Source organism: Manduca sexta, unplaced genomic scaffold (assembly GCF_014839805.1).
Source record: "Manduca sexta isolate Smith_Timp_Sample1 unplaced genomic scaffold, JHU_Msex_v1.0 HiC_scaffold_39, whole genome shotgun sequence".
Classification (NCBI taxonomy): Eukaryota; Metazoa; Arthropoda; class Insecta; order Lepidoptera; family Sphingidae; genus Manduca; species Manduca sexta.
This window is the reverse complement of record NW_023595018.1, coordinates 1-26,044: the sequence shown is the minus strand read 5'-3', so window position 1 is coordinate 26,044 and position 26,044 is coordinate 1. Positions and strand designations below refer to the sequence as shown.

The following is a 26,044-nucleotide window of genomic DNA, read 5'->3' as shown; positions in this document are numbered from 1 at the left end:
TGTCGGACAAAACCTTCCGTCTGCTGGACCATCACATAACCTCACTTCACGTTCAAATTCACATGTTTTTAATCAACATAATAATATGGCAACATTGGCGGTGTGCAGTTAGCACTAGCAATAGAGAGACAAAGGTTTTGTCAATCTTGATTCGTGAGTCGAATTGTGAATCTAGTCTAGAAGTTTCCCATCAAATAATACCGCACTTTCATATTCGGTTTTAGTATTCTAAATCATTTATATATTGTAGCCATGTCCAGCGAAACTGCAGTCCCTCCACCCGTTTTATGGGCCCAAAGGAAAGAAGACGTGTTGCTCACGTTTAGCGTCGAATCTAAAGACCCAACCATCAAAATAGAAAAGGATTCAGTGTACTTCAAAGGAGTTAATGCACAGGACAACAGACTCCACGAGGTGACAATACCTTTGTACGATGCTGTAGTTCCAGAAAATAGCGGCTTTGTAAATAAAGGAAGATGCATTGAAATGGCTCTAAAAAAAGAAAAGAAGGATGCAGGATACTGGCCTTCCTTGACTAAAGATAAAAAGAAACCCCATTATCTGAAAGTCGACTTTAATAAGTGGAAAGATGAGGATGATGAAGAGGATAACGGCGGCGGCAACAACTATGATATAAGCGAAATGCTCCGGTCCATAAGCGGTGCCGGCGACAAACAGGACAAACCTTCATTCGACGACTTGGAAAGTGATTCAGATGATGAAAACTTACCAGACCTGGGTGAAAACACTAGTGTTGTCTAAATTTAATCTTGACACTACATTATGTATAAGATTTTTACAGAATAAAATTTAAAATGATAAATTTCCACAATCATTTTATTGTGTTCAAGCTCTATTTTGAACAAAAGCAATAAATATTGTCCGAGCTTGATTTTGTACAGATATCCAGTTTTTATTGTTACTTCAGTATGTTCTGGTAATTATAAGCTAGTAATTATCTTTGCAAATTGTAGCTTAACTGGTTTAAATTAAATAACTAACTCATTTTCAAAGCTTTAATATTAATTATATATTCTGTATAATATGGATACCTTGTACAATAATTATAATGGTACCATATATGTTACATACATTTAGACCTTTAGAGTTATTTGCTGTGCCTATACCTGTTACACAGTAGGAATCATATCTTGACACAAGTGAAAGGATGTATTGCTAATGTTTTAAGTAGATAAATCTTAGAGCTTTCTGGAACAACTGAAGAGTATGCAAGTACAAATAAATTGTTTAGTCTAAAATAATCTTTTATTCTCCTTTTACACCATTTCAGAAATTGTCCTTTGATTAAAGAAAATCAATACTTCTATTGATATTAGAACATTGATACACTCACTTAACAGCACTAATAGAGTTAGGTATAAAACAATAAACACATTTTTTTATACTCCGAGTATGTCTATAGTTCTAATAGGTTTACCACCTTATGGTCTGTAACGATCACATCTAATCGAGTCTTGATACCTTAAAATAAATTAATATAATAGGACCTACATGATTATTTACACACAAAGGACTTAATAATGTAGGATACTACTAAATAAAATTAAATAACTACTAGCTAACTAACCAGTTGAGCTATAAATATCATCTTAAGATATTAAATAGTTATTTATATCACACTGAAAATTAGTTTCAAGGTCGGAATAATTCTTGTGCCAACCTTTGCTGCTGAAGAACATAGCATGTGCACACTTCCTATTTCTAAAACCATCAATGCATATTTACTTATTTGCTGCAAATCAATTGCCCTTTGTACCACTTTCTTCAATAGTAAGTGAACTTTGTGATATATTTAGTTAGTAACACCATGTATATATAATAATAATATCAGCCCTGTATTATATACTTGCCCACTGCTGAGCACGGGCCACCTCTACTATTAAGAAGGATTAGGCCTTAGTCCACCACGCTGGCCTAGTGCGGATTGGTAGACTTCACACACTTTCGAAATTCCTATAAAGAACTTCTCAGATGTGCAGGTTTCCTCACGATGTTTTCCTTCACCGTTACGGCGAATGATAAATTCACAAAGAATACCCAAATGATTTTAAGAGAAAGTCAGAGGTGTGTGCCCTTGGGATTTGAACCTGCGGACATTCGTCTTGGCAGTCCGTTCCACACCCAACTAGGCTATCGCCGCTTGCAATAGGTACCTATCCTGTGTGACTTATCAATTACTTAATATTGCGATGGAAGTCGTTTGGCATGCTGTTTTTCTTTTTTTTTGTGTTGGTAGACCCAGACCGTGGTGTTACTGGAGGCAAGATAAAAAACATAAGGCCGTGCTTTAATCTTTTTAAAACCGAATGTGATAAGTAGAACAGTTATTATCAAATACTTGCTAGCGTACCTGAACTTAAAATTTTATTATGAGTAAAATCTTCTCGCAGTCACGGATTTTAGTGGTAGAACCTAAATATTAAAAAAAAAAACGAAGAAAAGCGCTAAGCAGTCATGTGTGTTCTATCCCATTATGTATAGGGGACAAGCCTATATCAAGCACAAATTTTAGACTCCGGGGTGATAATAAACAGAAAAACCCGATATTGTTTTACCCAATTCTAAATTCGAACCCAGGACTCCAGTTTGGTGTCGTGTCGAACACGTAATACAACTACGCCACCGACGTATTATATATTATATTATATTATTATATTGTATGATTATATGGGCTATTAATGGTACGGTTTGTTTAACTTATACTGTCATAAAAGTAACCCCTTATTCATAAACGTTTTTATCTAAGGACGGAGTAAAGCTGTGATAACAAGCCTGTTTCTCAGTGCCCAACGGCACTGAGAAATAGTCTTTTATAGGAGCCGTTGTGATTGGTTATTATTGTTGTATTTCAATATTAGCCAATCACAACGGCCCTACGTCTACGCACTGTGAAGACTGCCATGCCGTCAGCACTGAGAAACAGACTTGTTATCACAGCCTTACTCGGTCGTTAGATAAAAAACGTTTATGAATAAGGGGGTAAGTATATAATATAATATCAAGATACAACTTCAATCAACGAAACAGCCTATCGGCCCTAAATGAATACCAACCATCTCAGCCTTGAGCAGCCCGCATTCATCAGCTAAGTACTTGTTGCGCCGCCTTTTTCAAGTCGTTGATTCATCGCGTAACAGATACAACAGATTTTATTAATTTAATAAAACATTCAAGTCTTGTTTCAGATAGATTATTTATTTTAGTTTTTCAGACAACGTTATTGCTACACTAAATAAATGAAATTGTTGGCCATGTCTTCTGATATTCAAAGTCAATGTCATACAGTAAATTAGTCTATTAAGACTTTCACATTTCAATATGTAAGCCGCTCCTTGTCCTGGACAAAATATTGGCGCACCGTGACTTTGACAGTCAAACATAAAGTACGATGCTCCCGATCGCCCAAACGCCAAATTCTTCGTGGGGCTAACTAGCAGACCTAAATTATTCTTTTCAAAGAAATAAGATAAAGCTTTGCTAAGATTAAAACGGTCGGGCAGTATGTTGTATACAAATCCGAATATGATTTTCTCAAATTTAACGGAAAACGAATAGGGATACATATCATCAAACTTGCTGTCCAAGTCGTTAACGGTTATCTCATGATTTTTATCAGAGCCGATTTTGCTGGCACATTTTTTATGGTACTTATCGCCAGACTCAACAATACCATCCAGGAACCCGCTAGTCCAAGCGCTTAGATTACATGCTTGAGTCATCACGAGCGCTACAACACACGTGGCAAGATACTGCCTGCCTTGGTGGCTCTCCTCGAATTTTTTATCTAAGGGGTGAACTGTGCCCCACAATGAATAAAGATCTCCGGGAAATTCGATATCCCAATCCTTCCACAGCGTTTTAGGAGTTTTCCTTTCAAATCCTAGGTCATTCACAGAATTCATTCTTGACCATGGAATAGAAGAAATATTTAACCAGTACATTTTTTCATCGACAACGGGCCGTATTTTTCTTTTTCTCTCCAAATAAAAGGGTAAGTTAGGATTGTCATCAGGTTTGAATAGAGGACTCAGTCTATAATTCAATGCGGAGTGGCGAGGAGCAGTTTTACAGAAGTTAATTCGAACGTATAAAACTCTGGGGTATCGGCAGTTCTTCCACATACAACTTTCTTTATTCTATGTATTAATGAATCCAAAGAGCGATATAAAGTCCAAGTCGCTACAGAACTTCCTTTTTTACTAACCTTTGGTTTTTCATCTTTAATTTTCTCTTTGCCTTCTTCAGTCTTAGGGGGCTCCTCGCTAGGCGGTGGGTAAGGATCAAAGAGATGATAATATCCATCTGTTTGACATATAACCATGCTGCATTGCGGAAACCGTATAATAACGTAACGAAGTCGTCTTAACACAGCTTTTAAATATTGTTCAAGTCTCTTCTCAGGGTTTTCATTTATGACAATAATTTTCTTGATATTAATATTAATGAACTTTCCATCCAAAATTATATTTTTAATTGTCCTTTTTTCACAAACATTTAAGTTTGTTGCTTTCTCGTTTATTTCTAAACCTTTTTCTATGCAAGTATCTACCATTATGTGATCCCAGGTTCTAATGGGATGCATTGCTGCCATCAACATAGCTATTAAACTTACAAAGTGACAAGGCTTTATATCGGAGCTCGGTTTTCTATCCTTTAGTGATGTGGTTCCTTCTATTCTGTACATTCCGTCTATTAATTGATATCCTACGGCAGTCTGGCTTTTAGGCTCACTTACCTCAATAGAACTTTTTTTATCGGAACCTTTCCCAGAAGATACAATAGATGGTTTTGATTTCTTCGATTTAGTTGTCCCTGTGATATAATCGTAATCTTCTGGAAGTTTAACTCGTGGCTCCGTCAAAAGTTTCCTCACCAAGATTCTGCTCAAGACGAATTGTTGGTCTTCGGTTTTTCCGTCTTTGTTGTACATACTTCTGCAAAAATTGATCATTATGTAGAATCGTACAGGAACGTAATCGAAACGTAGCTTATACTGAAGCTGTAATATGTTACCTGCTAACAAGGTCATGTAATGACTGAAAGCGCAAAAAGCAAGCTTTTCCTTTATTGGTTTCGTCTCGTAAACCCATTGCGTTGCAAGGACTTCCATCAAATAAATAATAGAGACCATTTTTCTTGAAAAAGGCGCAACTGTAAGTAGAAGTGGTGATCATACCACGGTCGTATTTGATAAAGAATTTCCTCGTCAAAATGTCTTCAAGTTGCCAAGTAGCACCTTCGCCAACCACGTCAATATTTGCATGATAGGCCTGAAATATAAGTAGCTGATTAAAACCATTGCAGCCCTGAATAAAGTATTAAATACCTTTTCGGTGGATATTTAGTAGTAATCAAAGTATGTAAAAGAATCTGCCGTTACTTTGTTTATTATGACAACCGTAATCAATGGATATCATACCTACATGTCTTCGCATAAACTGTATTACTCGAAATTAATTTAACCCTAAATATTATAAAGGTCAATTCACTATTTATAGGCATTATGCATATAAGTCGTGAAAAATTAAAAATCTACGAAATATACCTAAATCCGCTGGGAATAATTAGGTTATCGCGAGAATAAGGTTTTGTAAGTACGTACCTATTTATTGTATATTTTTGTAACGATATATATTCTGTACTTTTAAAAGGATCGTAGTAAAAGTAACGCAGCAACAGAATATTTTGTTATAAAAATTTATTAAATATCATATTTAAGGGCATAGACAAAAATGCAAAACTTTCTAAAGCGTGTAGAAAATGATAACGGTTTCCATGAACAACTAAAACATAGGAATTATCTTTAGCTTAATCTGTTGTTAAACTTTAAGAAAAAAAAACTGATGGAAAAATTAAGTATTTCTTGGAGCTCACTGACCGAAGCGCCACTGTATTGTTACTTCACTTCAGTTTTCTAAAAGAGCCTATTATTCCATTACTTAATTCATTAAACTAAAACGTAAAACTATATTAACTTACTTGATGTCCGATACCAATTTTAGGTATTATGTGTGCAGGAGCCATCTGGAATTTTTCTTGTTTATTCTGGTATAATTTTTTCGCCGTGTCAACTACGAAGTTAACAATACCACTTGTCCAAGAATTTGTATTGTACTTGTATGATGTAACTATGGCCATTATTGCAGAAAATGGTAGAATATCTAAGGCGTCGGATTCCGTAATAGCAGATGAACCTCTAACAATCTGCGTACTATCGGGTAATTGTTTAAAATTACTCGGTTTTTTCAATTCTTCAGAGGGTGATGTTTCTAAATTGTCCTCTGCAAGTGGTGTGGTCATTTTCTTCCTTATCTGTCTTAGTTTAAAACGATATTTAGCGTCTTCAGTGAGAAGCACGCGGCGATCAACATTAGCTGGTGGCATTGTTTGAACTTCTTCTTCTATGATTTGAGCTGGTGCAAGCTGAGAATGCACAAATATGTTTTAAATTGCAGTATTTTTTGAGCCTTTTATACCAAAATCATTTTATTTTCGCGTACATAATATCTTTGGATGATTACTATAATAAATGCATTCTATCAATCAAAATTGGGTATTTTTCCTATTTTGTAAAGAACGTAAATTGCTCGGAGGGAGATAACCTCGTTGTGTATTATTTACTGCCTTATCAATGACGTTTCCATGCGCTTACTGTTTTACGTCGCGGTATCAGAATGTCTTGATTGGTTTTAGACATTAAATTACAACTAAAAGACATTGTATGACATGGTCTGCTAAAAACAGGCATTACTATACAATGCGCCTACAATTTCCACGAAAGACATTCGTACCGGTACTTCGGGCTCTGGCTGGGGCGAGGGCGGTGGGGGAGGCAGCGGTGGCGGTAATTCTTCGGCCTTTCTGCGAGCCTCCTCTTCTTCAGCTTTTCTTCTCTCTTCTTCTTCTTTCTTTTTCTTCATGGTTTCCTCATCCTCTTCTTCTTCGCCCAATTCTTCTTCCTGCATTACGATTAATTATTTTATATTGATCTGATTAAGAGTAGGTGTTATTGGAAGGGAGGATTGAGATATCTTAGTTTTCGAGTTCAATATAAATGTTTATAATAATTTCAATAAAGTTTCGTTGTCACCTCTTCACCCGCTCCTTCGGGTACGGGCATGGGCGGCGGTGTAGGCGGTGGTGTCGGCTCTGGGTCGGGATCGGGCTCAGGCGGCTCGTTCGTCTTATCGCGCGGCTTTGGCCATCTGGAGGGAACAATTTGTGTCACAGATACCGTTGGAGAATCTAAGTTGGCTGCATTCCAAAAATAAAAAGTGTAAAATTATTTAAATCAATGAAAAAAATACATTTATACAGCAGAGGTGCTGACATCTAAGGTTTAAACCACAACGCAAGTTTTAAAACATTTATAGGTATAGTGATGAGTAAATACTTACCGACTTTTGGTATGAGGTCTTCCGGTTCCATATTTTTGTACTTTAAAGGTATTGGAGGTAAATAATCTTCTTGTATACTATCAACTAAGGAAATAATATCACCCATCTGCTCTTCGTCAACTTGAGGCTAAAGAAACCGAAAAAATTGAATTAATAAAAATGTAATAGCATTATATTTTCGGATTATTAAGTATTTAGTTTGTTTTCATTTTGACCCACCCCTTCATGCTTATCATCCCAGTTCTGTGCTGGTAAAACATCGTGAAATATTTCCTTGCCGTCTCCTTGAGCTTGACTCATGTGCAACACTTTCCGTTTAGATTTTCCTTTCGAGCCGGTTAGCATTTCATCACTCAAAGTACAAACGATTTGCATCTGGAATATTTTTACAATATTAGTGTACACCTAACTTTCATCCAAGTTCCTGGTTTTGGCGGCTAAAAAATAATATTTCAACCTTTGGTTCTCTTTTTTTCAACTTCAAAACTTTGAAAGCATGAATATAGAACTGTGTCGTAGCCGGTAAATAATCCCAATTTTTCTTAAAGATATTCGCCATTATTTCTGTATTTAGTAGCATCCAACAACAAGCCCTGCCGACGTTGACGGACCTCTGCCCATCATTAGTGCGCGGGTATGGATCAAATAAGTAAAACATATCCTTCTGTCTCCAAACCCCAAGCCAATAATTGTTAAATTCCAGAATGCCACTATTATACTCATGACCAAAAAACTCTTCCAAACCAGTTTTAATATTGAATAAGCACTCTTTAGTAGTGAAAAGCTGCCCTTTCACCCTTTCCCTGTATATGATTATTTCACACGCATACGGACCGACAATTATTTCATTAGGAATATTGTCGATAGTCAAATCAATCATTACTTTGGGATGTAAACAGTCAACAAACAGTTTATTGCCCAAACGCAATATTTTATCCAGTGTTTTAGTGAACCAGGTATTAGGCGGAGATATTTTCGCGTATGTCATTGCCACAATAGCTATAGGTAGCGCCTGTCTAAATTTAGACTCTTCGAAGCATCTGTCGCCTAAATGCATATTAGCATTCACTATGGCACAATTTTCATTTAGAATTCTGTATCCCATCATCGCCTTTTCAGCTTGAGTAAGTTCTTTATCCGATTCGAAATCTTCGTCACATTTTTCATCGGCCATCTTTAAAACTTTCACGGGTGCTAAAACATACTTTTGATCTGCCACTATGCTACGCGCTAGCAGAACTTCTGCAACTGAATCTAAATCTTTAACGTTTATTAGGGCAGCAGCGCCGTTGGCATAATTCGAGTAGGCTCTTGCATCCCTACCCGCTGGATCGAATACATAGTAACATACTTTATCCTTCCATATCACTACTTTTAAAACCCTGAAAAGAGATAAACATACATGACCTACTGTTCCGACGTGATTAACGTTATAATTCATATAAATGAACTTTGATACCTTGTTAGCAAAATACCAGCACGGTTATCTTTAAAGAAAACTCTTAATCCTCTGCATAAATTATAAACTGTAGGATCCAAAGACATCGTGTATCCCACAATGTCAGGTTCGCCCAATAACACTTGCATTCGTTTCCCATTAAGTACCAATGTTTGTTTTTACCAAAGGGCAAAACTTCGCACATGCCTTGTACTGCAGAATGATCGTGGACTTTGTCTAAACACTGTATATACCTATAACCACAAAAGCTACCATAATGATATGCATAATTAATAATTTATCAATAAACATTATTAATCAGTGTTTAAACTAGTCACTGTCTTGTTATAAAAGACACATTTTCTTGGTAATTAAAAGAAATAAAAATGAATATTGAATAAGTATAATTTGTCCCACATTACATTAATCACCTTAAATTTGTGAAGTCTGTAGGTATTATTTTGACAAGGATAACGCGACCCGTAGTATAAAAGCTGAGAAAGAATAAAAAATGAAGTATAGTTTACATATAGTACTATTTACCATTGATCGCCGGCTTCAACTAAGTTGTCGACAAGCTTCATGGTCCATTGCTTAGGATGGTAGTGGAATGCTAGACAGTAAGCCATGACACTCATCGTTAGTGCCTGTCTGCCTCTCGATCTAGCTCCTGTAACGAATTTAAAACAACTATACATATTATACTTGTAAATAAATCTAATTATGCCGATTATACCGCGATGTTTTTTTTTCTGTATTATATTCTCGAATAGAAGATTGAAGTTAGTTATGATAATTTTATCAAATATGCACTTTATCTGTGTAAAATTTAATCTCAAACAAGCGTTATTCAGTGACCTATAGAGGTTTGTGCTTGACTTTGCCACTGTGATCTATTGTGCACTTATTCTATTTAAATAAAAAAGGATAAATGGAAGGAAGCCAAACGTACCGAATTTTGCGTCGTACATATTAAACGATCCCGCCAAAATACCGTAATGAAGCTCAGTTCGCCTTTCTTTAGTGCAAGGCAAAACTGTCAAAGAATGAGTTTGCAAAGTTCCTCGTTTTAGATTTGCGGGTATTTGCACCTAAAATTAATATATATTTTTTATTAAAGATATATTGTGTATACAAAAATGAACAAGAAACAAGATGGCGTAGCACTCCGCTTGGTTCTGCGTGGAATCCTTGCCTGAGGATAACTGTTCGAGCTTCTCATTTGGGTACCATTTTGCATATGATTAAAATTTATTAGGCCAGTATCTCATGATCCGCCATTTTTTTAATAGGTACGTAACATGCAGGAATTTACGTATCTATGTTGCGCTAACCGCACATTGCAAAGAGGAAATGACGTCAATGATAATTACTTATATGGTTATTATTAATTTAGCGACTTGAATGAAAGAGTAGCAAAGTGGTAAAAGTATTATTACATTTAAGTGTATGCGGCATATTATTCTCGTTTCACTTACATGTTCTGGCTTCGGTATTTCGTCTAAGCCGCATACAGAATCATCATCTTTCAAATGCTTTTGTGTACCTCTAGCTCGTGGTTTACCGTCAGTGACGCCCAAAGATGTATACGGAACGTCGGAAGACGATCTTCGTTGAGAAACAATATTAAATATGATTCAAACGAATTCGGATATAAATCTTAATAAACAAATACATTTTTACAATTCATATTTTACTACACAATACACATACCTATAGATAGTATTCTAAATATTACTGTACTTAACTTAATTAATGTTTTAGTAAGAACATACCCTTTCATTTTTCGTTCCATTTGCCGTTTTTTCAATGCAGCGTTTTTCCTATTCGGTCAGAAATAAGAACGTTTATATTTCCAGGTCACTAATTATAATAATTGAATTTGAATTTAATTTAAATGTTCTACATACCGACATTTCTTCCTAGGACACGTTTTTCTATGACATATCCTAAAAAAAAAGTATTATATTCATAGGTCTATCTATAAGTATTTCTATTATATACGCTAACCAAACATATTTTTATCTCTTTTTAACATAAGCCTTAAGGAACCTAATAATATTTTTTTTGCTGGCGACCTTTTAGAAAGACGTAATATAAGAGTAGACAGTGAGGCACACTACAGGTATTTATGTCTTACAAAATAGTGTCAGACGATATTCCAAAGGTTCTAAATCTTCTATATCTATACTATTATATAAAGCTGAAGAGTTTGTTTGTTTGTTTGAACGCGCTAATCTCAGGAACTACCGGTCCAAACTGAAAAATTCTTTTTGCGTTGGATAGCCCTTTGTTCGTGGAGTGTTATAGGCTATATATCATCACGCTATACCCAATAGGAGCGGAGCAGTAATGGCTAATCTCAGGAACTACCGGTCCAAACTGAAAAAATCTTTTTGCGTTGGATAGCCCTTTGTTCGTGGAGTACTATAAGCTATATATCATCACGCTATACCCAATAGGAGCGGAGCAGTAATGGTTAATCTCAGGAACTACCGGTCCAAACTGAAAAATTATTTTTGCGTTGGATAGCCCTTTATTCGTGGATTGCTATAGGCTATATATCATCACGCTATACCCAATAGGAGCGGAGCAGTAATGGCTAATCTCAGGAACTAACGGTCCAAACTGAAAAAATCTTTTTGAGTTGGATAGCCCTTTGTTTGTGGACAGCTATAGGCTATATATCATCACGCTATACCCAATAGGAGCGGAGCAGTAATGGCTAATCTCAGGAACTACCGGTTTGAACTGAAAAATATTTTTGTGTTGGATAGCCCTTTGATCCCGGAGTGCTATAGGCTATATATCATCACGCTATGACCAATAGGAGCGGAGCAGTAATGAAACATGTTGCAAAAACGGGGAAAAATATTAGTTTTGAGAGCTTCCGTTGCGTGCGCTGCGTAAACGGTTAAAGTTATGCAACAATGATGTATGACGGGATTGTTCCTCTTAAAAGTTCTAAAAATATATATTATAAAACAAAGTCCCTCGCTGCATCTGTCTGCCTGAACGTGTTAAACTCAAAAACTACCCAACGTATTAAGATGAAATTTGGTATGGAAACAGTTTGAGACCCTGGGAAGAACAAAGGCTCCCGGGAAACTACTACTTTTATAACGTAAAACTTTAGCCTGAAAAACTTTATAACGCGGGCGGAGCCGCGGGCAAAAGCTATTATATATAAAAATGAATCCGTATTTCAATTGGTCACACCATCGCGCGTGTACGGCTGGACCGATTTCATTATGTTTTTTGGTGTGTTGCGCGGAAAATTAGAAAATTGAAGAAAACTTAACGAAAATATTATTTTTTTATAACTGTCAATTGTTTGAAATAACTGTCAGCGATTGACAGAATGCGCGCTGCAAATTCATAGATAAGACGAGACAACGTCTTTCGGGTCAGCTAGTTAGAAATAAAAGCAAGTGTTTAACTTCATAAGTAGTTAATAAATTTATAACATTCATAAAAATATACATTACCCGCCCTTGTGGCAAGGCTTTCCCTTTGCTTTCTTTGGTCTGAAATTAAAAATAAATTTTAACATATCCTATCAGGTAAAATTAGTCTTCACTTAAAGTAATTCAATAAACTATAAAACAAAAAATAATGTAACAAGATAATAATATGTAACTATGTAATAGCTCCAATGGGTAATTTCCACATAACGCAACGAACTCAAGTCTAGGGAGATGCATCGCTAAGGCTCCTCGAACGCCCGTAACGGATCCATAGGGCGTGCCGGGAAGGGTATAAAAATTTTAGGCCTCTTTCCAGGGGCGTAGCTACCACCGCATCAGGCCTATTAGTGATTCAGAGCCCCCAAGCTTTGGGGCCACTCTTAGCCCATACCTACATTAAAGTAAGCAGGCGCCCAAAAGTTCGCACTGCCCTGAAGGGCCCTAACAAATTTAGATATTGGCCCCTCTATGCTACAGCCTCTTCAAAAAGTACTATATAGGTTCATCCTTAATAAATATAAAACAATTAAATTTTATATTAGTATCTTAGTATTATATTGGTCATTTTATTGCAACTGACTGAGAACACGGGTTGCGAGCGCCTAAGAGCACCTGAAAGTCCGGTGTGTGTGGTATATGCCGATCCATGTCAGACCAAAAAACGTATGGAAAAACGCAGGCAGGCTCGTCTCGTAATTTTTTTTACTTATAAAAAAAATGACGATACGATCCTGCTGCTCGCCACCCTGTGGCATGACTTGTTAACTCTCATTGTGTCCAATCATCACGCTACAGGCATATTTCATCATTCATGTAGAGTAGCAGTGGCGGAGGGTGAAATTTTCTAAAAGGTAACCCGAGGCAAAAAATATTGCCTTAGTTAACATATCGCTGCCAATTTAATAGAAAACAAAATCTAAGACAAGCTTCAATAAACTGGAATGGGAAGCCGGTAGGAATCGGGTTGTACGGACACTTCGCCACTGTCAAGTAGGTATGTTTTCCAATTTTAAACTTCACTAGAAAGGTAGGGTCAAGCCCAAACCAGAATCCTGGATCCGCTCCTCAACATCGTTTATCTTGTAAACATGATGAAAAAGCAGTTTATCCAAAACGAGGAGAAATATAAAAATACCTTTGACCCTTAGGACCGGGAACGTGTACGACATCGGGGACAAATTCTTTATCACGATTGATAACAATACCGCTGTGTGGTTTAAATAATCTGAAACGAAGTAAAAAATTGCATAAATTTGGAGCTAATAATATAAATTTAATATACAGAAAGTCATTTGAATTAGATCAGTACCTATAAGATTAATATAATATTAATTTTAAAATAGAATTTCCGTGGACGTAACGTGTTATTCTATGTTTATTCTGTGCTACAATTGAAATGAATTAAATATTTTATTATACTACTTACTCGTGTCCGGATTTAGGAGGTATGGGGGGCACGTTTTCCCCAGGTTTAACTGAAGTTCTTTGGGCTTGAATCACGTCTCCGCTGGTTTTGGGGCTTGGTACCTGTAATCCATATTTCCAAATATAAATTTTAATTTGGGTCTGGAAAGCAGAGCTACTCTACTTTCGAAACACTTGCCTGAATTATGCTACTAATGCAACTAATGAAAGCAAATCATTCTTACATTTAAAATTGATTTATCTGACGAGGTATGCTTGATGATTGGTACAGGAGTAGGCAACATTATATCTCCGGGTAGCAAATCGAAATATCTAACTCGTTTTTATATTTTTCAGTTTTTTCCTTTCCTTAGAATGCCACTAGACATTTCTTCTTCATCTGATGTTGAAGTGAATTCAAACCCACCAAATGTTTGCCTTCAAAAGGAATTAAAAAAATATCATATTTCAATTACTTATTATTTCACAATTGTTTATTTACACTATAAAATATATTAAAGTAGCAACTTGTACATTATTTTGTACGTGCATACATCGTCACCCTTCCACACATTTTAGTTTTACCTACAGGCATGAAAATTTTTATAAAAAATATAGATAAGAAGCCTTACCAGCAAAACCGTACTTATTTGCAAATTTAATATGCCTATATTTTGTGGAAAAAAATATTACTTATATTAAAAGAACTTGTTAAACATTATAGAATTCCACAAACCTGGCTTTTTTATTAGAAGTTCCTGGTGCTTCTAATGCACAATGTCCAATATATCGTAGTCTGTAAAACCATGTATGATATGTTATTTTAAAATTGAGGATATATTTAGGAAACCTTACACCTCTTGTATATGTTATAATATCTAGTCTAACAATGTTAAGTAATAAATTTAGTATAAGTACACTCAGGCAACAATTACTTATACGACGAATCTATAGTTTGGGTCTATCTACCTGTACTGGTTAAAGGCCCAAATCACACGCAGAGTCGCTCTGTTGCTTTAGATGTATATCGGGCTGCACGCGATCAAATGGATAATTCCAATGAATAATCAAATGGGGCGACTTATTAATAGGTAACAGACCCCTGATTTCGTGACTTGCTGAGTACAGAGGAATTATTGCGAATAAGAGTGCGTAAACAGCTTATCCGGTTGTATTCGTTACTCAAGTCAATCATATTCCTGCACGAATTATTCGCCAAGTCTTGAGGCATTTCACTATTTGCCTGTACCTACTCGGCAAATATCGAAATCGGAGTTAATTTGAATTCGCTACGTACACTATTAAATATAAAATATAATAAAGAATACTTTTGTATTTATTTTTTTTCAAAAAGACCTAAAATCATTTTTTTAAGGAATTTATTTGTATATATCCATTATTTAGAAATTATGTACATATTTGCATTTTCCAGCCCGTAATTTGCCCCGTTTGCTCGAGAGATGGATTTGGAAATATCCGCGGGAACAGAAATGCAATGTATTGTATTGGTGGTAACTACTATTATAATATTATATAGATTACATTTACCGTGTGTGCATAGATGGCGCCATAGGAACACAAGTGTCTCTGTAGTGTTTCGGTTTGAACGGTTTAAGTTTGAATTTTGGTGCACTTGAGCTTTTATTTTTTCTAGTGCCTAAAATATATAAATATTCGTAATTATAATAGGTAAAAGTACCTACGGATTCAGTAACTGAATGCATGTAATAAAGTATACATTATACATATACTTAACATATAATTGCCTACTAAATAATTATGTTGATATAAATATCGCTTACTTTCCTCGTCAAAAGTAAGAGCTTCGATAATTTCTTCAACATCTTTGCAGTCGGTCAGTTTGGCACGTTTACATACTTTTTGTAATCTAGGTGGGCACTTGCAATGGCTGTAATAATTTGATTATGCTGTAAGATAGTAAGAAATACCGCCTATACTTTTTATCGAAAAGAATGAACATAAAACTAACCGCCTTTTCTTACTCATATTGTTTATTTATTGATAGTGTAAATCTTAAATATTTATGATTATTTCATATATTTTTAAAACTCATAATTTAGACTGACTTTCAAATGACAAAAATCATTGTGACTGATTGTGACAATTACCGATTCTTAATTTAAAATGTCATTGTTTTGTGAGAAATATCATGGATAACTTCGCGTATTTCGGTTACTTTTTTGCAAGTTTGTCTATTCTTTGTATGTTTGTCTTTTATAAGTACTTGTAATCCCAATGTTAGACCTAACGAAACAAGTCCACAGAGGACACCAATATATAACTGTTAAACCACTATAGAACTACATGACTAGTGATACTACACAGGGCACATAATTATAATTACAGGGGAAATTATATATAATTAAATTCTAAACTACATTGTTTTTTTTTTAATTTTTCCTTAGTCATCTGCTGCGCGAAGTTAATTATTAGGATCCATCAATGTATAAACCATTTCCATAATGGCCATTACTCCTCACAACTACCAGCAAATTAAATATTTTTACAAATAATGCTTTATAACAAATAATACTATAATAGTGTACATAAATTATTTTATTTTCATAACCCAAAATCCATATTTACAATATTACAATATAATATGCTATAGAACGTTTTCTATTTTAATTACATACCGTAAATCACCTTCTATACAAGAAATTTGCTCTAAGACAAGCACAAAAATCATGCTGATTTTTTTTCTATTTTAAAGTAATTAAAAAATAATCAATATCAAACTGGATTATTATAAGATGTTAAGGTGGTAGCTCAAGGTCCATTTTCATACATTTTGTTTCGGCTTTAATCTGGGTAACTAAACAAGTATTGGCAAGTAAAGAATTTAAATTCACGTCTAGTTAGTGATTAGTTCTCGCAGTTGAAAGAAAAACGTAAAAATAATTAATAATCATGGATATTTCGGCCTTTAAAATTTATATAAATATACTTGTTAAGTTACCCAGATTAAAGCCGAAACAAAATGTATGAAAATGGACCTTGAGCTACCACCTTAAGAAATGACCACATGAAAGTATCCAGACTCCAGAGTTAACATTCATAATTGGAATGAACATAAATACCATAACTATACATGATATAAGAAATATACATTTAACTGAACATAGAATTATGAAGTATCTCTATTTCTTCTTTCCGTTGTTCAGCACGCTTTTTTCTTTTTTGAAAGCTTCATAACCTTCATTATCAGTTGGTAATTCATACCTACAAAATGGGCAGGAATTTGTCTGAAACAAAACAATGACAACAATAAGATTTATTGATGACTGACAACAATAAGGTATTTGGTAACAACAACCAATTTAGCTATATATATACAATTAATAATTTATCCTCGCTGACTGAATAATTAATATGCAGCCGAAACCTCAGCAGATAATTAAATAAGATTTGGTTAGTGAATGGTGGGAATTACAATTCACTATATTATTATATGATAATGCTTACTGTATGTATAAAATCCTGTTTTTGAAAGTTTAAACCAATATTAAACTGAACTAGCATATTATACTGCAACTTCAGCAGGATTGAAATGTGGTTGCTAGTACAAAAGTTAGTATTTTTAAAACATAAAAACAAAAGTTTGTTTTTGTAGTAGCATTGACAACCATACTAAGTATATGAACCATAAAATTATTAGATTAAATTTGTAAGTAGAATTGGTTCAGCAAAACAATTCCCAAATCATGTCCTCACCGGTGAGGATCGCGACGCGTTACCCTTCTATTTCCCCCTACTTGCCAGCCCGAGCTGGTTACTTCGGTTTGTACCTAGTCTTTTGTATAAACTTTATCCCTAATTTAAAATCTCCATAGTTATATAAGTGATTTTAATAGTTGTTTAGAAATAATAATTATTCTTATTCTTTGTTTTGACGTATCATAAGTGCAACTTTGTTCGCCTACGTGATAAATAAAGTATTTTATTTTTTTTTTTTTTTTAAATTGATGTTAACATCAAAGATAACAAAAATATAAAACCAAACAGCCTGTAGCAAAAATGAACCATTTGTCAGTACAACATTTTTATTTATTATACTTGAACATATTTATTTATTTACTACAGCTATTATAAAACTCCTCTATATGTTGTTTGTATTATCATACATTTAACAATTATAATATTATTTTTTATCAAACTTAAACAAGGCAGCAAAATTAATTTGCCAATAGTACTCACTCGCTCCAACCAAGTCAATATACATGTTGTGTGAAAGATATGATGGCAAGGCATTTGTTTTCCTTTGTCTCCAACTTGGAATTTCTTTAAGCATATCGGACAACTCTTATCATTGGAGTCAATTGTTACTTCGGGTATCTGGCCAACAGCTTCTCTAGATGCTGGTGGTGGCAACCTAAAAGCGAAACATTTATTTGTCTTTTTTACATACATAGTAATATAATGTAATACATAAGTGCTTATTTGAATTTCTAACAATTCCCTGGTTTATCAACAGCTTCAACTGAGTATGATATGAAATGGAAGGTTCAAAATATATTAATAATTTTAAATAATCTCCTAAGGTCAAAATAGGAAGTGATAACACTGTGAATTGAAAACATTTTAAATCTTGAGTGTGGACATGGGCTTTTTCTCGATTTCCACTTTAGCAGCTAAAAGTGGAGAATGCTATGTTGAACTAATATTGGTTATGTTAATATGGAACTAGTCCAAAACCTAAAGATATCAACATTCCTGTTTATACTCAAACACTGATAATCCTGACTTCTAAGTAAAATATTTCTTTAATAATACAACAACATTGTGTATTTATAACAAACTAGCTTTTGCCCGCGGCTCCGCCCGCGTTATAAAGTTTTTCGGGCTAAAGCTTTCCGTTATAAAAGTCACGCTATATAATTGCCCGGGAGCCTATGTTCTTCCCAGGGTCTCAAACTGTCTCCATACCAAATTTTATCCTAATACGTTGGGTAGTTTTTGAGTTTCACACGTTCGGGGCAGACCGATGCAGCGGGGACTTTGTTTTATGATATATTTTTGTAGAACTTTTAAGAGGAACAATCCCGTCATACATTATTGTTGCATAACTTTAACCGTTTACGCAGCGCACGCAACAAAAGCTCTCAAAACTAATAAATTGTCCCCGTTTTTGCATCATGTTTCATTACTGCTCCGCTCCTATTGGTCATAGCGTGACGATATATAATCTATAGCACTCCAGGAACAAAGGGCTATCCAACACAAAAATAATTTTCAGTTCGAATCGGTAGTTCCTGAGATTAGCGATTACTGCTCCGCTCCTATTGGGTATAGCGTGATGATATATATAGCCTATAGCATTCCAGGAACAAAGGGCTATCCAACACAAAAGAATTATTCAGTTCAAACTCCTAGTTCCTGAGATTAGCCATTACTGCTCTGCTCCTATTGGGTATAGCGTGATGATATATAGTCTATAGCACTCCACGCACAAAAGGCTATCCAACGCAAAATATTTTTTCAGTTTGGACCAGTAGTTCCTGAGATTAGCCATTACTGCTCCGCTCCTATTTGGTATAGCGTGATGATATATAGCCTATAGCACTCCACGAACAAAGGGCTATCCAACGCAAAAAGAATTTTTCAATTCGGACCGGTAGTTCCTGAGATTAGGCATTACTGCTCCGCTCCTATTGGGTATAGCGTGATGATATATAGCCTATAGCACTCCACGAACAAAGGGCTATCCAACGCAAAAAGAATTTTTCAGTTCGGACCGGTAGTTCCTGAGATTAGCGCGTTCAAACAAACAAACAAACAAACAAACAAACAACTCTTCAGCTTTATATAATAGTATAGATTATAAAATGAAAAATGAAATAACTATGAATTATTTCTATTTTATTATATAGAAGAATATACTTTATTAATTTAATGCAATGTTTTTACTTAGGCCATTCTCCGTTGGCATTTTCTCCGTGGAATCCAAAGTCTAAAAGGAATCTCGCCATATGCAGCAAATGGTTAGGTTGCTCACCGTCCTGCAGTTCCCGCCACCCCATTTCTTCGAAATATCCCGCCATGGATATATTTATCACTTGCACAATTTACACAAATTCTTAGTGATAATGTAAGTATATTTATATATTTTTTTATCGTGTAATTAAATAGGGTATAAAACCAATGAAAAAATTTTTACTCTCCTGAGAAACTAAAGGAAACCAAACACTTGTTACTGTTTTATTTTTACAATAAGTTATTTTTGTATAATCTAATATAAATTATTAGTAAATTTATTAGCTACACTTCGGGCCAACTACTCTTAAATTTGATAGAGTGAGGTCAGCAATAATTAATCTCAAAAAAAGTTTATTCCGATTTCCGATTGACATTTGACAGTTAAGAGCAATGTTGCCAATTGTTTTTTTTGCCGAACCCACTAAAAATAACATCGTAGTCGTAGTCTCAGAAGTCGTAATAGTGTTATTTCTACTTCAAAATTGACGTTCATACTACTATTCAAGCTATATTGTGTGACAAATTACTTTTTTAGGAGATTTTTCTCTTCCTTTCACTGTGGCACTAACTGTTTTAAATTAATCAAACAAATAACTATCAGCCACTAAAAGTAAATTTTTCTCACTACCTATAAAGGGCCTTTTAGAAACATAAGTTTGGCAATAAAATTGTTGAAAATTGACACTTGGTTGACAAAAGAATGTTACCGAAAAAGCGCGGGAAACGTTCGAACTTGGCGGGTGTTTTATTTTGGCTTAAAGGAAAAAAAAATATTTGTATATAAAATTAGTCAGTTAAGTTGTATATTGTATATATATATTTACTTATTTCTTTTCATTTTTACTGTGTATAAATAGAAACACTACTATTGGTAAGTTTTTTTTTAATAAAATTTAATATATTATGAGCAGGATGAAGGAGCCCCCAGACCCTGGGGTGTTGTTCCTGAACCTTCACAGTTCATAACTGTAGATACTGCCTCTAGTATGGATACTGATTGTTCAACATCCAATGTAAATAAAAGAAAACGGGCACGTCTGCATAGAATTTGTAAAATCTGTAACAAAAAAACGAAATAACCCAATGGCAATTGAATCTGGCAAACATGGTTGTTGTTGTGTGGACAGTGATGAGAAGAACTCTGGTGATCCATCTCCATATTCACAAGTGCAGTCAACCCCAGTTGTTCCTTCTTCGCTTCCAATCGTTTCTGACTCTTTAGGTGAGGTTAAAAGAAAGCAATATTCCAATTCAGATGCAGCACCCTTTGTAGTTCATATTGTAAAATCTTCTGAAGACACAAATAAAGATGTTAGTTTTCATCCAATATGCTTTGGTCGCTTTTACACAAATATCAAATAGACAATATTGTCCTAGGCAGTGTAAAGCGTATTGGACGCAATAAAATATCCATGGCATTTTCCAATTGTACATCGGCTAACACATTTTAAGTCATACTGCATTAACCGAAAAGGGCTATGAGGCATATATCCCAACATTTCATATCACAAGAATGGGACTTGTAAGAGGTATCCCATGTGATATGTCCCTAAGTGAGGTAAAAGAAAATATAAGAGTTCCCTTAGGTTGTGGAGAAATTATTAAAGTTCGACGCCTTAATTATAAGAGTACTGTTGATGGGACTGTGACATGGAAACCCTCACAAACAGTGGTGTTAACTTTTGACGGCCAGGTTCTTCCCACGCGCATATTTATGTGTTATAATGCACTTAAAGTAGATTTATATATATACCCAACTATTCAATGTTTTAATTGTTGTCGATATGGACATACTAAAACTAGTTGTAGATCAAAGCCTAGGTGTTATAAATGTGGTCATGAGCATAATGGCTCATCTTGTAGCTGTGAGGTGGATGACAGTTATTGTTGTCTTTGTGGTGGCCAGCACTTTGCTATTAGCAAGTCTTGTCCTGAAGCAACTAGACAATCTAATATAAAAATATACATGGCGCAAAATTGTGTGTCATATTCTGAAGCGTCTAAAATTCATCCACCAGTAGTAAAATCATATGCTGACACTTTAAAATTGTCTGAACCACCTTCTCTTAATGCGGGAACTGAAGATTTTAAATATCCATTTACTCAATCACCACATAACAAATCTTATAAGAAAACTGTTTTCCAGAAGCCCCGTCCTCCTCTGAAGCCAGGAAAAGGGTATGACCGCGCAGTTCATCAAGCTCTAGTGAGTGACTACAACTCGCATTCTTATTCCAATGGATGTGCTCTCCTTCCAAAGCAGACGATCTCAACTCTTCTTCGTTAGAGTCTCAGCCTTTGATTGATTTAGTTATTTTTCTAATTGAATCATTGTCACAAACCACTTTACCGTCCTACGTTGCCCCATTATTTAAAAAGATAACACAATTAATCAGTAACAATGGCTCACTTGAACAACATCCTACAATGGAATTGCCGAAGTGCAATTCAAAATAAATCAGATTTAATTTATTTATTAAACAAATATAGCCCTAGTTTAGTAGTTTTAAGTGAGACATGGCTTAGACCGGGATTTTGTTTTCGAATTCCTGGTTATTCATGCATTCGAGAAGATAGATCAGATGGGTATGGTGGTGTTGCTATACTCATAAAAAACTCCCAACATTTTTCTCCCTTAAATTTACCTTCTCACCATAATGATTTTTCTATTGTTGCTGCTTCTGTTAATAATATTTGCTTCGTTTCGATTTACATTCCTCGCCCATGCCCTTCTATATTTCGAGAAGTAGATAATATTATTTCTATATTACCAAAACCTTTTTTAATTTTGGGGGATTTTAATTCACATCACCAGTTTTGGGGCTGTTCAACTACAAAAAATTGTGGAAGAGGCCTAATGGATATTATAGATTGTTATAACTTATGTGTTTTAAACTCAGGCGCTCCTACTCGTCGAACTAATCCTAACGAAGGTCTTAGCGCCATTGATTTATCAATTAGTACACCAAATTTAGCAACTTCACTTACTTGGGAAATCCTTTCTCATTCGTATGGTAGTGACCACTTTCCTATTGTTATTCGGTTTCCTCAAAATAATAAACCTAATATAACTCGATCGCCTCGCTTAAAATACATGCTGAAGGATGCAGACTGGGTGGTATATAAACGATTATTAGATGACAAAATTCTCAGCTTCCGGATATTGAGTGTAATGACGAAGCCATATGTTCTGAGGCTCTTGCTAAAGCTATGATTGAAGTTGCGGATATAGTTTTTCCCATTAAAAAACAGGTCTTCCAAAATCCCTCTCCTCCATGGTGGGACCGAGAGTGTTCAAAAGCTGCCAAAAATAGAAAAGAAAGTGAAAGGGCTTATTGTAAAAATATGACAACTGAAAATTTTGATAACTATGTCCTAGTTTCTAAACAGACAAAAATTTATTTCAAAAGAAGAAAATCGAAAGCTGGAAATTATTTTGTACATCTATTTCCCCTGATACCTGTCCATCAATTGTTTGGAGTAATATTAGAAAGTTTAGATCAGCTTTTAAGGAAAGATCATTTTCTACCCTTTCTTCTTCTTTAACGGAAATCTTTTGGATAAACTGGCTCCCCTTCTGTTCCAGAAAATTTTCCACTTTACAGTACCCCAAGAATACATGACAAACATAACTTAAACTCCATGTTTTCGCTATCAGAGCTTAAAGGAATCCTAAGCAGCGTAAAAGATTCGTCTCCAGGTGAAGACGGAATTCCTATTCATTTTTGCAACCTTAATGATAATGTCCTTCTTTATTATTTAAATATAGTTAATTCTGTAATGATTACTGGTAACATACCTGACTCTTGGAGATCCCAAATTGTGTTACCTATTTTAAAGCCAGGGCATGATTCCTCCCAAAGCTCATCATATCGCCCTATAGCTCTATCAACAGTATTGTTGAAGCTTGCTGAACATCTTGTAAAAACCGATTGGAGTGGTATATCGAAAGCAACCGTTTGCTATCTGATAGCCAATACGGATTCCGTAAAGGGAAAAGTACTCTAGACAGTATCAGTATTTTTGTGTCTGATATCCGTTTGGCATTTTCTCAAAATGACTCATTAATTGCAGTATTTTTAGATATTAAGTCAGCATATGATAACGTGGTTCCATCGGTTCTAACGAAAAAAATGTGTGATCTTAAAATTCCTGACATGCTGTCTAACTTTATTTCTAATTTAATAACAATAAGATATATTTCTGTTGATTCTGATGATGCTACCAAATTTTTAAGAACAGTATCAAAAGGCCTACCCCAGGGATCTGTTTTAAGTCCCTTATTATACAATATTTATACATATGATCTGGAATCATCATTAAATGGATCAGTTAAAATTCTACAATATGCTGATGATCTTCTCCTTTATACATCTGGTAAATTCCATACTGACTTGTGCTCTACCATGTCATTGGCAATGACCTCCTTAGAGTCTTGATGACTTCAAATGGACTGGAGCTTTCACCTTCTAAAAGCTCTACAGTGTTATTTAGTCGGAAAAATATAACATCTAACGTTGATATAAAATACAATAACTGTTCCATTCCTCTAAAAAAGAAGTGAAATTTCTTGGTCTCATATTGGATTCCAAACTCACAGGTTCTTCGCATTGTGATTATGTAGTTATTAAATGTGAACGAAATCTTAATATCCTTAGATGTCTTTCGGGTGTATGGTGGGGTGCTCACCCATATTCATTAAAACTTATTTATAATGCACTGATTAGAAGCCAGTTGGATTATGGGACATTTATCTTAGAGCCGGGTAATTTATCAGCTTTCAAAAGACTTGACTCGATTCAAAATAAGGCTCTAAGAATAATTTCGGGTTCAATGAAATCGAGTCCAATAAATGCCCTTCAAGTCGAGTGTGTAGAGCCTCCTCTTAAGTTGAGACGACAGTTTTAAGTGACAAATTTTTGTTTAGAGCTTTTCAATTTTCTGGTCATGCTCTCTTTCAAAAACTCCAAACTCTTTCTGAATATATTATAACTTCTCCCTTTTGGCGTAATAAGTCAACTCCTCCTTTGGTTGTTAGTTTTCGTAAATTCTCTAACCTTCAAGCTCCAACATATCGTTCTATATCTCTTCCTCTTTATATGTATGGCTTTCAATCCCTTTTACTTAAACCCGAAATCTGTTACTCATTGGGTATTGAAAAAAGACTATCCTAATCCAAATGCTCAATTTAACGAAATAGTAGATACAAAATGGCCTAATTTCCATCTAATATTCATCGATGCATCCAAACATTCTTCCTCAGATTTTTGTGGTGTAGGGGTTTACCATCCTCGTTACAATGTTATTCAGAAAATAAAACTTCCACCAGAAAGCTCTGTATTTACTGGAGAATGCTATGGAATTTATAAGGCATTAGAATACATTCTTCTCCTGAAACTTAGGAAAACAGTAATTTTTTCGGATGCGTACAGCGCCCTTCAGGCCATTGAAAATTCCCATTCAAAACTAAGCCTTCATCTAGTATAATTATTTCTATAAGAGAAATGCTATATGAATGCCTTTCTAAAGGTTTAATTGTAGTTTTAGCTTGGATACCTGGTCACTCAGGTATAAGTGGGAATATAAAAGCTGACCGTTTAGCTAACGAAGCGACTATGGATGGGGATGTATATCCATACATAAATTACTGTAGCGATCTGGCTACGCTTCCCTCAACTTCTCTGAGAGAATCTTGGGACAAGTATTGGGAAGAAACCAGACAGTTGAAAGGAAAATTTTATGCAAATGTTCAACTAAGCATACCTAATAAGCCGTGGTTTTGCAAATTGAAGCTTGGTAAGCGATCTACTAGTTGTATTATAAGAATGCGCTTGGGACATGTATGCTCGCCAGCTCACCTTGCCAGGCTTCATATTATTGGCAGTAGTGCTTGTGAATGTGGTGAGGAGGTCGGAGACCTTAATCACATTTTCTTCTCTTGTCCACGTTATGATCGTTCTTCATTCATAAATCGTCTCATATCCCATAATATTCCTCTTCCCACTTGTATTTCTAATTTACTCGTATTTAATATTGATATTTACAAAGCTATATCTTCTTTCATTGTAGAAAATGACATAAAACTATAATTTCATTTCAAGTATCAAGTAGTTACTTTCACATTTATTATATACTTTACAATCAAAGAGTCTTTACAATAATTTATTTTATTTTTTCAGCTTAACTGACTTGTATTCTAAATTCTTTATACTCTTTGTAACGTTTGTATATGTATAAAAATCGTTTCCTTAACTTTGTTGTCATTGGCGTAGCACAGCAACCCAGTGCTTGTAGCCATTAAAATAGAAAAAAAAAAAAAA

The 26,044-nt window shown here is 34.8% G+C and overlaps 3 protein-coding genes and 1 long non-coding RNA gene across 4 annotated transcripts; 1 reads left to right on the top strand and 3 right to left on the bottom strand.

Moving 5' to 3' along the window:
• Positions 1-119: 119 nt before the first annotated feature.
• On the top strand, positions 120-1,005 carry LOC119193293 (uncharacterized protein CG16817-like). The gene has a single exon (XM_037446897.1). The coding sequence runs from the start codon at positions 253-255 to the stop codon at positions 760-762; it is 510 nt and encodes a 169-aa protein (XP_037302794.1). The 5' UTR covers positions 120-252; the 3' UTR covers positions 763-1,005.
• A 2,190-nt stretch (positions 1,006-3,195) lies between these two features.
• LOC115445091 lies at positions 3,196-15,879 on the bottom strand. Its single transcript, XM_030171184.2, is given in 24 exon segments — positions 3,196-4,084; positions 4,087-4,955; positions 5,035-5,291; positions 6,001-6,444; positions 6,813-6,980; positions 7,112-7,275; positions 7,419-7,545; positions 7,638-7,793; positions 7,876-8,800; positions 8,878-9,037; positions 9,040-9,110; positions 9,400-9,526; positions 9,809-9,947; positions 10,335-10,464; positions 10,632-10,679; positions 10,767-10,805; positions 12,345-12,383; positions 13,459-13,548; positions 13,750-13,850; positions 13,973-14,165; positions 14,464-14,523; positions 15,276-15,384; positions 15,530-15,636; positions 15,718-15,879. Coding segments are annotated over 20 exon segments (4,983 nt in total). The 5' UTR covers positions 14,033-14,165; positions 14,464-14,523; positions 15,276-15,384; positions 15,530-15,636; positions 15,718-15,879; the 3' UTR covers positions 3,196-3,215.
• Positions 15,880-16,686: 807 nt separating this feature from the next.
• Positions 16,687-20,098, bottom strand: LOC119193292 (E3 ubiquitin-protein ligase RNF181-like). Its single transcript, XM_037446896.1, has 3 exons — positions 19,656-20,098; positions 17,946-18,120; positions 16,687-16,993 (listed from the first exon to the last, which is right to left on the bottom strand). The coding sequence occupies exons 1-3, from the start codon at positions 19,787-19,789 to the stop codon at positions 16,889-16,891; spliced, it is 414 nt and encodes a 137-aa protein (XP_037302793.1). The 5' UTR covers positions 19,790-20,098; the 3' UTR covers positions 16,687-16,888.
• Positions 20,099-20,592: 494 nt separating this feature from the next.
• LOC119193294 lies at positions 20,593-26,034 on the bottom strand. The gene is made up of 2 exons (XR_005113902.1): positions 25,583-26,034; positions 20,593-20,781 (listed from the first exon to the last, which is right to left on the bottom strand). It is a non-coding gene; the product is annotated as an uncharacterized LOC119193294 (long non-coding RNA).
• Between the last annotated feature and the right edge of the window lie 10 nt (positions 26,035-26,044).